Source organism: Ambystoma mexicanum, chromosome 12, assembly GCF_040938575.1.
Source record: "Ambystoma mexicanum isolate Mex_15411 chromosome 12, UKY_AmexF1_1, whole genome shotgun sequence".
Taxonomy (NCBI): Eukaryota; Metazoa; Chordata; class Amphibia; order Caudata; family Ambystomatidae; genus Ambystoma; species Ambystoma mexicanum.
Window position 1 is genome coordinate 1,190,087,980 of NC_090936.1, and position 14,551 is coordinate 1,190,102,530.

The 14,551-nt window shown below is 44.0% G+C and overlaps 1 protein-coding gene across 2 annotated transcripts in view; it reads right to left on the reverse strand.

Annotated features, from left to right (window-relative positions):
• The window catches only part of MON2 (MON2 homolog, regulator of endosome-to-Golgi trafficking), a 1,155,350-nt gene that overhangs the window by 879,565 nt on the left and 261,234 nt on the right, over positions 1-14,551 (reverse strand). For both annotated transcript variants that reach the window (XM_069629845.1, XM_069629844.1), the window contains exon 4: positions 3,568-3,699. In XM_069629845.1, the coding sequence (XP_069485946.1) occupies positions 3,568-3,699 (132 nt within the window). The remainder of the gene's footprint in view (positions 1-3,567; positions 3,700-14,551) is intronic.

Here is a 14,551-nt window from a genome sequence, read left to right on the forward strand (position 1 = left end):
GTCCCACGTATTTATACTACACTTCCATCTCTGAATGTCAATGATTTGCTGCCCCCTTTCCCACTTTTTGCAGGCACTAAGGCCTTATTAACACTGTCCATGACAATGCAGTGGAGGGCACAAAATACATGTCTTGCAAACATACTTAGTAACGGTTAAGGTCACCATCACTTTATTTATGAACTCCATACTAAAGAATAAAAGGGAGCACCCTAGTTCTATACCATAGCTGGTAAGATAGTTCAGCGGGTTGGGCGCTCACTGCTGAAACCTGTGTGTGATCATTCAGGTTGCAGGTTCTCATCTCAGCAACACTTACTCATCCTTCCAAGGTAGATAAATGGGTACCAACTTCAGTACACATTTATCAGCATGCCAATATGCTGTATGTACAGCGCTTTGGAGAAAGCATTTTTTTGTGCAGCCATTTCCCGGGCTCAGCCCGTGGTGGGCTCCCAGAGCCAGGCCCTAGCCATGAAGTCTCTAGCTCCCCCAATTCTACTCTGCAGTCTCATTTTAAGGGACCCCCTACTCTTTTTGATTCCTTATTTGTTTTTTTTAATGTATGCTTGTGGTCAAAGGGATTTCTGCTTAAGTCCCCCTGTGACCCTTTTTACTAAAGTATATGGTATTAGGCAGCCCATACACTCCCAGTTCTAGAGTTGCCCCTCGGGCACCCAATATTTGCTTTATGGTGATTTTTTCATAAAAAACATTGGTTTTATGGGTAGGATGGGTGCAGCTAATATTTAGTTTTGGCTTCGACAGGGGTGCATGGCAACTTCCTGCATTAGTAGCCCCATGTATATTTTTGGTAGCCATTGGGGAACTTCCTTTTCTCCTGATCCAGCTCATATTTATATTATGCCCTACAAGACAATGACAACATGGATACCCAGATTGCAGTGGAAGCATGTGATTAATTTATTGCAAATTGATCATTCTGCAGATAAGATGAGATGCACCAATTATTGTGTTAGTGATTTGCCGGAGATCCATAGCTCCGTGGCCAGAAGAGAAAGGAAGGGAAAGCGCCACCTGTGGGCTCTCAGGCTAGCTTCTCTCCGATATCCCAGAGATAAAATGAGTGTGAACTGACATCTTCCTGCAAAATCAACAACTCCCTCATACAAGGGTTTTTATTTCGAAGTATGAAGCTTCAAGCAGAACATGTGCGCATTTGCCACACCTGTGCAATATGGAGTGTGTGTTTCCCAGCTACAGATTGTTCGCTGGAGGGTGGGTGGTGAATGGGGGGGGGCTTGAATGAGCCTAGATAGAATACCAAGAGGTCTGAAAGTTCCATATTGAGGAGGAATATCCCCCAACACAGAATACTGCTAGGATATACCATAGACAAATAATCCCACTGTCTTTGCTCAATGTGTAAAAGTGATCGAGAACAGTAACATTATCTTTCTTTCCTGAAGCAGACTAGATCAGTGACCGGCTGCTGAGCTCTTTTGATACAACAGAACGGAGGGGCTTTGGTCTATTTTTGGTCCATTACACTTGTCAGAACCCAGGATCTGCATTAAGACACAGAACAATCTGTATAACCATGTGAGGGGACATAACTAGGAGTCTTGTCTCTGCTTGTCTACCTTCCCCAGGAACCCAGAGGTCCTTGCCTCCATGTTTATAGTATCAGTGTCTAGGAGCACACCTTTTTAATTATGGTTACTTTTTCCAAATTTTTGTGCAGGGGAGATAAACCAACCATGTTCTCGGGCCCATTCACATTTACCCCTCTGGGAGACCAGTGCTCAGCACTTGGTCTATTTTTGCACCTTGAAGGCTATCTCTACACCGCTTGGTAACTTAGCATACATTCTAGTGGCCACACGTATCTTTAGGCCCAATCGGTACACTGGCACATGATGAGAGCCATGTGGTGTACCCTTTTTTTGGTGTATAGTAGTGCAGAATCCAAAGTTGTCAGGCCACAGAAAAAGACGCTCTAACATGGCTTGCTGGTGGGGTGCTCAACAATGTACGAAGTTGAATTCTAATTTTATTGGATTGCTATTATGAAAGCGACACATTGCAATGAAATAATGGGTAAAATGGTGAAATTCTTTATATAGGGCTTCACTTTCTAACTCCAGGACACCTCCAACTTCCCAAAGAACAGGTCCTTTGACCAGACCATGGAGCTTTCTAGGAGGGGTGTACATGAACATTTGAGTTGATATATAGTGGCTTTATACTAAGACAACCTGTTATGCTAAGATGACATGGTGCCGAGTAATTTCCCTTTTATAATATATGTGCTTTAATGAATTTCTACCAAGGTAAGATTTAAACGACTTGAAAGTGAATGTGAAGCTCAGCGCCTCAGGCCACACCGGTTGGGATTTCAGTGCAAGTGCCAGCAACACATCAGTCGTTTCCTGCATAGAGGTGTGATTTGCAACTCGAGTTCCATGTAGAGTTTTAAAAGTATATGCATCAAACAGCATTTGGTTAGCATATCAACACATGTATATGGGTTTAAATCTGGAGAGATACCGCCAAGTGTCAGTCTGTTGCATATAAACCAATGAAAAGACTACTGCAGGGCGTGTTCTTAGAATGGCATCCGAAAAGGGCAGACAGTGGGCATGGCTATGCATGGATTCCGTCAACCCCTTAATGCAGAAAGGCTATTACCAGTACCAAACCAACCCCTCCCCCAAAAAGTAAAAAAAAACCTCCTCCCCCCTTTTCTTTAAAAAAAACAAAACAAAAAAAACAACAAAGTAGGAGTAGACCAACCTGCAACGCAGAGGTCTTTGGCCCTTAAGTCTCTTCCCACTCACGAGGCTAAAACCATAGTAGCAAGATGTAGACATTCCTTTAAGGAAACCCTGGCTTCATATCTCAACTACCTATGCACTGAAACATAACTTGCAGCTGCCTGATAAAGGTTTTAGGGAAAGTAAAGAGTTTGTTTCAAGCACTGCTTTATTTAATCAACTGATGGAGCACGATATGCTCCATGGAGAAGCAGTGCTTTTCAGAGAACCTATATAGAAGCAAGAGCTGAGCCTTCAAAGACCAAGATACAGCACATAGAACGATTTGTTGTGAGGGGTTGGACAACAGTGAATTACAGAAATTAGTACATGAAGGGATATGGCTAGGCCACAATCCAACTCCATATCGCTACTACTACCCTCCGTCATCATGTGCAAACCTCACAACTATCACGACTATCCCTTCCCACTGCCACCCTCACCCCCTAAGTCCACAGTGTCGAATCAGTGCCATACCTCTGGAAGTGTTGACACCCCTCGTGTGCAGTGCTATGTTGCACCAGAATGAGGTCTGTGCCTAATACCACTAATTGAAAATACAACTGGGTGTTTAGGAGCTCACTAATCAGTTGCTTTAATTTGACACATTATGATTTAATCATTTGCAGTTTATGATACATGTGGAGGACATGATTTGGCCAGAATCTCACCACGTCGTGGTGTCTGGATGAGAACCCAGACCTCCAAGCCGCCAAGCTTTGAATGTGAGGTGGCTTCAGCATCAGGCACCACAATAGGAATGCCCCGTCACGTGGAATGACTACTGTACCTTGGACAGGGCTTCATCATGAGCAACAGTGTTGGTCGTTAAAAGTACAAGGACAGTCTGAAGCAGCTTCAGTTCCTCGATGCCATTTTCCATCAGTTGCCATAACATATTAATGATATTTCCAGCAGCAACCTGCACAAAAGAAAGGGAAACATTATCACATGGTGTCTGCATTTCAGAGTATTGCTCTGGAGTCTTTCTAGCCACCTGTGCGTCACAGTTTGTTACTGCCAGAGCAGCAGAACTACGCCTCAATGGCAGAATTGCTCATTGCAACTTGCACAGGCTGCTAAGCGCAGCTTCAAGACTATAAATACATGTTTAATATACCTTAAAACCAGTATATTCGGAGTACAGTACTTAGAAGCAAACATGTATGTATAGGGCATACATATTTAATCTGATAAACAAAACTTTACAATCAAATTAATAATTTACCAACTACGCAGCTCAAGTGACCAAGGCGAATGTTTGCATGCAGTGAACCCAAAAAAAAGAGGGATGCTTGGTCATACTAAACTATCCCAACTAAATACTTCAAGAAAAAAGCAATAAATGATTAAAACAATTTACAAAAAAACACTACACAGTCCTGCTTGTCTCAAGTATGTAATAGAGCATGATGCGTACACTTACGCAATGTTGCATCATTGATGTGCACACTAGGTGAATCAAGATAAAGCATGAATTTATATTGCTACTTATTTTTCTTCCAAAGTCTCTCTTTGTGCATCTATTTCTCCTTCATCTACTCCAGTGCCCTCTTAACCTCCTCAGATTGTTGCACTCCTTTCGCTCCAATTTCTGACTTGTGTGTTTCTTATGCTTTGGCTTAACCGCAACTTTACCTCTTCTGTGGATGATCCTATTCCTTCGATAATTCTTCCTGTCTATTCGGCTGTTCTTGCTCATCTCACTGCTCTTTTTAATTCGTCTCTCTCTTCTGCAACTGTTGCTTCTATTCTCTCTATTTTAAACTTCACTGGACACTTCATTGCCTTCTACATTTCATCCCATTTCTCTTTTACCCTTTCTCTCTAAATTTCTTGAGCAAATTGTGTACTCCCGACCCTAGACTCCTGTTCTCCTCCTTGTTGCCAACTTCTGCAGCACTGCCTTGTGGTCCCTTGTGGTCCCTTGTGCCTTCCCTGGCACCCGCATACCTTACTCCACAGTTCGTGGTGGACTTAGGACTATCGGGATGCTTCTGGGCTGCCGTACTGCTTCCTCAACAGTTCGTGTTTCCCTGCGGTGTGCAGCAGCTCCACAAGATAAACTCTTGCCGTGTTCTTCTCTCCACACGTCTGCTGACTACAGGGAATGCCAGGAGCTTCTTCCTCGGTCTTCCTGGAGTGGGCTTCATACACTGGACCCTCCTTACTGTGGCACGCTCCTGCCTCGGCTTCCCAGCCTGCCTTCTCTCCAAACCTTGCGGTTCCTCCAGGGAGGGCTCGACATTAGGTTGAATCCTTACTTAGTTTTTAGACAACCTCAGGTCTATGTTGACTAGACTGCTCTTGTGACTTCTGTGCAGTGCTCCTCATTCCTCTGCGCCTCTTCTTCATCGCAGTACTTCTGTTATACGTCTGCATGTTTTTCTTCGTCCCAGCTTGACAATATGATTTATATGTATAATCCCTGCTCTTCTATGCTTCGGTATGGGTTAGTGTTTTCAGATGTTCTACCTTACAGAAGTACCCTTAGCTTTGGGAAGCTGTGGTACCCTTCTCAGCGTATGAGGGTGAGGGAGGTTAATAAGAGGGGTTGTGGGATACCACGTTCTCGATGGATGGTCCTCCCTTGTCCCATAAGAGATTCCCCTCCCCCATGTGATCCTCCCATGGTGTAACACCCGAAGGGGGACTACTCACCCCGGCCCCATGGGAAGGATCCTCCCCTATGGGAGAAGGGACGACCTCCAAGGATTAGTCACGCCACACAAAGCCCTAAACTTGGAGACTTGCAAGAAAACGTGCATCACAACAAAATGACCAGTCAACAATTTAAAGAAACAAAAAGGAAACAAAAAAAAAGGAAACAAGAATCAAAGCGACCAACAAGTAGTGTATTGCAGATTTTCCAGTGGCCAGCAATGAATCTACAATGTGAGTGGTAGCAATATGACTTGATGACAATGATATCGGAGGGGTAACAAACACTGCACCAGCTGAAAGCAAAATCCCTAAGAGTCTCAGAGATGTGCGCTCACTGTTTAAAGCTCAAGTCATTCAAGACAGATTATTTTTCCTGCTCATCAAATGTATATTTGTATTTTATTAATTCTTATAAAGCGATTTTATCCAAAGCGCTGTACATAGTATAAAAACAACGGTACAAAATCAGTGAAATAGGATAATTCAAATATCAAGGAGGAGAAAATAGAGTATTAGAAGCAGAAGAATTAACAATATCTTGACGTAGAGAATAGACCTTAGAAGAAACGAAAGAAGTAAAATCAAAAGCAGAAAGAGTAGAATTAATAGAAGGATCAGGAAGAGGAGGAGAAATAGGATGCGTTAAAGTTTGAAACAAACGACTCGGATGAGCAGATTGCGTATGAAGAAGATCAGAAAAGTAAGTACATTTAGCAGAGTTCAAACAAGAGTCGTAAAGAGCAGGAAAAGAAAAATAGGCAGAGTGATTAGATAGATATGGACCCAGATAACACTCCTCTCCTGAGACTAATCCACTGCACCTATAGTATAATCCTCGGGTGAAACGGGAGGCCATCCACAAGTAATGCCTCACTGCTGCTAGGCGAGAAAACAAATATGGTTTGCCCTGCACCAGTGGTAGAAAGGGCAAAATCTAATACTATTAAAAAAACTTAAGGGGCCTCCCACTTGGGTGAAGGAAGGAACCATTTGTCCAGTAATTCAAATCAGATTCTTCTGGATTGGGGAGTTTATTTTCATTATGCCTTCACTATCGTAGAACATGCAAAACACTCTAAATGCACAGGGAGAAAAGAGGAAAGGTATAGCCAAGTGTGCATGAAGAAACCATGTAGTATGTAGAAATAATCAACATGCAATATAAAGAATATTTACATTTTTTCATGTTACAACATTTTACATGGTAAAATAGCAAAGTACATAAGTGAAAAGTACTATAAAAAAAAAGTGAGCGATACCCAAATAAATGGAAACCGGAAAAGGGAGAAAATAGAAAAGGACAGAAGTATCGACCCAACAGGGTCTGGGGGCAATGATATTGTTGTCCGGTATTGCCCTCTTTTTTAGCTCGGACCATTATTTAAAGAGACATCTGCTTATTCTGCTCCAGCCTATTTACCTCATTAGTGAAAAGAAAAGAAAGCACAACTAGAGCACAACAGGATGGTGTGCATAAAACATTTGAAAAGGAGGTCTGCCTTGTAATCTCTGCAGGCTGACATCTTTTTGCTGTGGTCTCTCTCTTTTTAACCACTGCCAGCGTGAAAGCAAGTGCATCAAGGCAAAGGACTTGGGTAGAGCCTGTGTTGACGTAGTGTCCCCAAGTTGAATCACGTTTCGGCGGTTATTCTCCTTTGAGGACCACCTTCATCATGGCGTCATTGGAGGACCCTGAAAGAACATATATGTGTATTACCAGGGTTTACCTTCAATTCAGGTGCAAAAAAACAAGTTGAGCCTCAGGTAATGCCCAGGGGGTGCTTGCCCTAGGTTTGACACCAGGGTGCAAGGGACGGGGGAGGGTGCAGTGTCCATAGGCAACTGAATTTGTGTCCAGTGATGGAACAGCTGCTAGCCTCATCTGTAGTAAATTGGATGGAGAGACGGGCACGCAGCGGTAATGTCATTGTGTCTGTCAGGGGAAGGAAAAAGGGAGGAAGGATAAGGCTAGCTGAAAGAGGTATATTAGGTTCCCCAGTATCTGGTCTAGGAAAATGCTGGGAGTACTATAATTAGAAGGCGAAAGTGCAGGGAGCGAGCAATGGTTAGGTTGGCTCCTGAGTGATGGAGAATTAACTGATGTGAGTGTGCATCAGTGACTGTGTGGCCTCTGCCTCGCAGAAAGATTGGTGCCGCACTTCGCAAAAGTCTGAAAAACGTACCTGGTAGGGAAGAGAGGTTGTTTTCCGTGCCTTGATTAAAGGGTTCCTGTTGCCATCATTGGTCCCGTCCGGATGGCCGTCTTGCGTCTGGAACATTTACTGCAGGTTTAAAGAGGGCGGAAACAGGGAGGCAGGGGAATAAGAGTTGCTCTGTTCCTCGCATCTCCGGTGGCTCTCTGTGAATTAGGTGCTGACTGGGGGAGATGGGGAGTATAGTGTTGATTAGGACACGGAATCAATACCTCTGCAGCTTCACTGTGTCCTGCGTATTGTTTAGTCCATACCAGAGAGCCATGTACCTGGGCTGAAAGGATTGCCCGAGTGTGAATGGAGAAATTTACTGTGGTTAGACACCAACTACAAGATATCCATATAGATCACCTTACTAACAATCAATGTCCCTCATCAGCATTTTAATACTCAACTTTGCCACTTACAACCTGAACCGTCCACTTCCCAGAGCCACTGCCCCCTACCGCCACCTTTCTGGTTGTCTCACATTTTAATACACATTCTGCAAATTCATGACATTGTTATTAAAATCCATCCACTTCCTCACACGCCTCTCTTTCTGCCTAAGCCTATCCCACTACATATTCAGAAATTCCCTCAAACATTATTTCCACGCAATCTCCATCTTAGAATCATGTCCTCTTTCAGACTGAAGGCCCTCCTCCTGCATGGGCTCACCAGTGGAATAATCTACTTCTGGAAATCAGACAAGCCACCCATCTATAGGCCTTAAACAAGCATCTAAAACTCCACCTCATATACCCAGACTGGTCTCGTTATGATGCTACCCATTGAGGCCAGCACGGATCTACACAGCAAGTGAAATAAGGTCTGTGATCCACAAAGCAACCTGAAAGAAAACACTGATTGCCTGAAATAAGAAAGTAAATGCACCTATCAGAATCTCTGAGAAACTGTAGTGCCACCTGTGACAAAGTCACAATGATTACCTTTCTTGTGGGCTCTGGTTGTGAGGGATGTCTGCCTGTTACACAATGAGCTACCTGGAGACCGTACAGAGGGGATACCCCAGAGCCATGTCTCACGGGGATTCACATTTCATGTCAGTAGGGGTCTAGATTGTGCCACGGCCCCAAACCAGCAGTAGGTTCAGGGAGAGCAGAAGGTCTGCCCCTCCAGTTCATGAACCCGTTTTCCCATTGCTTCTACAACTCTCCAATCCAAAGAGACTTTTTTTTTTTATAAGAGACCAACCGTGTCATTGGTCATAGATTGAGTGTTTGGGAAAGTGCAACCGCTGCTTCGTAAAGCAGTACCTAAAATGCGAAGAAAAAAAAAAAAAAGACACTCATTCATGGTCCAACCACTGTCTTCTGTGACTAATCCCACAATGTTGTTGCTTCTTCCATGTAGAAAGACCCTTCCCATGAGGCCAGGGAGGTGAGGACGCTACCCGATAGCCCTCCTGGGGGTAGTACTCAACGGGAGGACCTCATGGGGAGGGAACCCCTATGGGACGAGGGACAACACCTTCAGAAAAAACACTTTAATATTACCTTACACCCCAACCGCCCTCACCTGGTTACCCTGCACAGGACATAACCCGACACACTTCATGTATGTCTGCAAAATAGACAATGTCACTTTCACAAGAAACACAGACGAGGATGAATATGGAGTGCAGGAATGAATGTAGTACTGGAATGCGGAAGAAGTGTAGAGTAATGAGAAATAATCCACGGAACCGCTACAAACCTACTAGTTAATTTGTGTCAAGCAAATCGGAACGGAACATAAAAAGGGAAGAAGGACTTGAGGAGAGATGCCCTCCCAGGAGGAAGCGGGAGATTCAAATCCTGGTAGTAGTAGAGAAGGACGCCGACAGTACCAGGAGCGGGCCGCTTACATGCTGGTAAAGGCATTCCAGAGACATCCGTCGCAGATGAACACCCAAGCGGAGCAGAAACTTGAGCCCTCAGCGAGATGGGAAGCCTGGAGCACGTGAGGAAGCCAAAACGCACAGCTCAGAGGCCGAGAGTCAGCGTGGAGTCGCCATAGTGCCTAGAAGTCGCAGAGGGAAGCCAAGAAGGCCCAAAGCACCCGCAAACAACCGAAGACTACTGGTAATCTCTTCAGATAGGATGGGAAGACCGGGACAGTTGGTGGGACAGCTAGAAGAAGGGAGAATCACGAAGGCGTGACTGGGACCCTGCATCCCAAACCTAATGAAGACCTCCAAAAGCAATCTTCATAGTCACAGTACCTGGCATGCTAGTATACCAGGTTGGCTGTGACCAATGAAGTAGATGTAAAATGAGAAAATCACAATTAAAAGTGCAGAAAAGGCAAAAGCCTGGTACTCACTCACATATGAAGAACGAGCCAAATCACTCTACATAGTCACAGTAACTGGAAGGATAGCATACCCGGCTGGCTGTGAAACCAAGGAGAAGACAAGAGGAATCTTCATAGTCACAGAATCTGGGAGAAACCAGAGCCAGGTTAACTGTAAATTGTACTGGGAAGATACTAGGGGACGGGAAGTAGGGGAAGGGAAGTATCTTCCCTAGTAATTTGAACATTCAAGACAAATGCAAGAAAAGGGAGATATTTCCCTCAACATTTGTACGAGGCAGGAGAGGAAACCAAGGGCAAGGGAAGCAAAGCCTCCCTGTTTTGTGGACATTTTTGGAACACTGAAAGAAGGAAGACACTCAATGGGCATTCAGAGAGTGAGACAACCTGGGGAGTAAGCTTTCCTTCCTTTTAAAGTTTAATTCGTTTCACCATTTTGGAACTGTTTTCTAAGGTGGAAAAGAAATTGGAGCCTAAAAAAGATCCCCTTTTCCCATTAGTTTGAGTTCTTAGTGCAAGGGCTGGAAATAGGATTTTTGACACAACAGTGGACTATCCTGAAAGACTCCTTAGAATATTCTTTCAATGCAGGGAAACCCCTCTCAGTATTCGAGACAGGAAGGCATTCCCCCAACCCTCATTTATTTAATAAAAGTCTTTGATAACAATCCAGCCACATATGTGTCAATCTTCTCTTTTCACATCCTTATACTTAACAGAGACAGGGGAGAGAGAGCCATGACTGCAATGCAGAACCGGGCGGCAGGAAAGACAATCAAAATCAAAGTTTCAAGCAGTCATCCATACCCTTGTAGCTCGGAAACAAGTAAGAACTACCATCTGTGAAACACCTAGCGGTATTCTTCCACCTACTCCCAGGGATCTTCCATTCAGGTGGCCAGGGAAGGGCCATCGCTTATGGATCCCGACCCTGTGGCTGGACAAGCGAGGGAGGATCACCTGAGTGGAGGGAATATCAAAGGGCGAGACATGGTATCCCCCTTTCCCGATTATACACCAAACCACTCTCCCCCAGTCTTAATGGGTTTTTTTTAAAAAAAAATTATTTGATTGTTTATGGTTTAAAACAAACCTTTACAAAATTAAACAAGTTACAGATTAAAATAAGAACATAAAAAGTTTCAAGAAATTACAAGTCAGTTTTCAAATCAGATTCGAGATTACAAATTCAGATGCGTCTAAAATTTCTCATCAGCCATTCCTCAATAACAAAACATAACAATATCACAAAAAACAAAATACAATACAATATCCTTATCGGATTAAAACCTAAGTGTCTAGAAATAAACTAAACCCTAGTTTCTGTAAGCAGTTTATACTGCGAAATTAAAATTGAATCGAGAGGTCCTAAAAATCTTGTCAAACATAGTGTCAACCGTTGGCTAGAACCTTCCATACACCTTCTCCACAAGGATTCTTTCCAAGTATCAGAGTCATTATACATATACAACCCAAAGGATACATTTCTTTGGGAGTTGAAAGATGGACAAAACATAGTAAGGTGTTTCAAGGTTTCAAGCACTCTCCCCTGTTCACAAAAGCGACAGTTACCCGTAGATTTGTTACGACTGAATTGATCCCACAGAAACAACCTTTCATTTGTGATAAATTGATTCAGTTTAAACCTTGTGTACAGCTTTCTTGCATTATTACACGGGAAAATGTCCAAATAGTGAGCACGGTCTCCAAGTTTTCTGGTGAATTTGGCATATTCATAATACATTTTGCTTTTACCAATTTGATCCACCATACCACACCAAAAGTATTTTTGGAATTTCTTTTTACAAGCTGGGATTCCTATTATTAGATCATCCTCATCAATCATGGTTTCATTTAGAATTTTATCTTTATATTTTACGATGGAGGGTACATCCTCCTCATTCAATAATTGTGCCAAGTCCTCATATAAAGATTTTTTCGGTGGAGCCAATAGTTTGACATAGTTGTTGAGTCGTCGCCAATACCATTTAACAGATAAGGGTAAGATCCAACTTCATGGCAAATCATCGTATTCGATATCGACATAGCCATCCCCAGAACTTGCTTCCATAATTTTCCCTGTGTGCAATCCAAAAAGTCCTCTATCTCAAATATACAAATGTCTAAGATATACAAAAGTATTGGTTCTACCTTTAATAAGTAGAACTGTATTAAAGGGTCCCAAGAAAATTTACAATATCTATGATAGATCATTTTCATTTGGGAAGTAAGTGGTTTAACTTTATTCTTTTTTTTTTTTTTAAACATATCTTTATTATTTTCATTAATCGTAACACAACAAACAGAGAAAACTCGTGCCAACATTTCTCCCCCCAACTCCCCCTCTCCCCTCCCCCCTCCCCCCCCGGGACCTTGGGACTCAATTCGTGGACGTCTTTATGCATTGAAAATGTCCGTGACCTTTATGTTGTGGGGGCACCATTGTTCCATAAAGTCTGACTGCAGGTGTTCCAGAACCCGGCCCCATTCTTCGGAGAATCTGCTCCTAGTGCCTTGGATTATGTGGGTGACTTTTTCCATTGCTAGCTGCGCCCATACTTTTTGAAGCCACATAAATATTGGCGGGGTTTCCTTCTTTTTCCAGTTTTGAGCAATTGTTGTCCATGCCGCGATGAGAAGTCCCATAAAGCTTCTTCGTTGTGCTTTCGTGTAGCTTCTTGTAGTGTCATCTCCCATGCCACACATCCATACGCTCTCATCTAGTTGTCCCACCTCTGGAAAAATCTTGCCCATTTCTCCTTTAACTTCTTCCCAGAACGGGACTATCCCCCTGCAGGCCCACCAGATATGTCTCCACGTCCCTACTTCTCCGCCCTCCCTCCAGCATAGGTTAGATGTTCCTGGAAACATAGTATGTAGCCTCTCAGGCGTGTAGTGCCACTGAGTCACTATTTTTATCCACATTTCTCTCATCTGCACCGCTCTCGTCAGTTTGGGGATCTGGGCCCAAATGTCCTCCCACTGTTTCCTCGTTGGTTCCCTTCCCAGCGTTTTATCCCATTTGCGCATATATGCCCATTTGGTCTCTTCATCTTGTTTGTTTATAAAGGAGTATAGTGTCGAGATCCATTTCTTTGCCCCTGAATTGGTTGTGATGTATTTCTCAAATGGGGTTAGGGTTCTCGTGGCCGCCTTCGCTATTTCGGGAGTTTTTAGCCAGTGCTTGAGTTGTTCATAAGTATATCTGTTCCGTGTGGTTCTTGTTGGGAGTGCAAGGCATGATTCGTATTGAATAATTTCATTGTTGCAGAACATTTCCCCTATTTTTGTTATGCCCGCCTCTTCCCATTTGTCTGATGTTCCTTGCTCCAAGCCTGGCGGAAACTGCGGGTTCCTCCATATGGGAGTGAATGGGCCTGTTGCGTTGGTCATTGTGCCCTTTCTTGTTTGGATGTCCCATGCCTCCAGGGTCATGCTCAGTATAACGCTGATCCCTGTGTTGGGGTCTCTGTGTTGTTTCTGCTTCCAGAGTAATTCCACTAGTGGGGTTCTCGCCACCGCCCTATCTTGTGCGGCCCATAATTGTTGTGGGTCCTCTCCCAGCCATTCCCGGAGCACCTTCAATTGGGCCGCTTGGTGGTATTTTTGAAAGTGGGGCAGTGCCATCCCTCCTTCCCCAGTTGCCGAGGTTAAAACCGCCCTAGATAGCCTCGGAGTTTTCCCTTTCCATACAAAGTGTGAGACTACCCTCAGGAGTGATCTGAAGAATGAGCGGGGAATCCCCACCGGCAGGGCCTGGAAGTGGTACAGAAGCCTTGGGAGTATGGTCATCTTTACTGCCTGTATTCTACCCCACCATGATATCAGCAGTGGGTTCCATCTTTCTATGTCTCTTCGAACGTTAGCGAGTAGCTGCGGGTAGTTTCTGCTGTACAGTTGGTCTACCTTGTGCGTGAGAGTGATTCCCAGGTATTTAATACCCTCCTTTGCTATCTTTAGGTTGAGTGCCCTTGCCTCTCTCTTAATTTTATCCCCGTCGCCTGCTAGTATTAGAATTTCCGATTTGTTTCTGTTAATTTTTAGTCCCGAGATGGCCCCGAAAGTTTCTAACTCTCCCATTGCTGCTGCTAATGATCGATCCGGCTCCTCCAGAGCCAGCAGCATATCGTCCGCATATGCGGTAATCTTGTGTTGCATGCCTGCCATCGCTATCCCCTTAACATCCCCAGCTTCCCTAATTTTCATCAGTAGTGGTTCCAAGAATATAGCATATAGTAGGGGGGAGAGTGGACACCCTTGCTTAGTTCCCCGAGAAATGTACACCTTCTGCGATACCTCCCCATTGATGGCTACCCTGCAAGTTGGGGCATTGTAATTTGCTTTTATTCTGGCAATAAAATGTTCCCCAAATCCCATACATTGAAGTGTTTTAAACAACATGGACCATTCCACCCGGTCAAATGCTTTCGCGGCATCAAGTGCCAGGAGGATTGCTGGGATTCGCTTTATACCAATCTTTTCCACCAGATGGGTGACCCTTCTGAGATTGTCATGGGTTTGTCTCCCTGGGATAAAGCCTGATTGATCTAGGTGAATTAGGTTAGGGAGAAGCGGGGAGAGCCTAGCTGCTAAGATCTT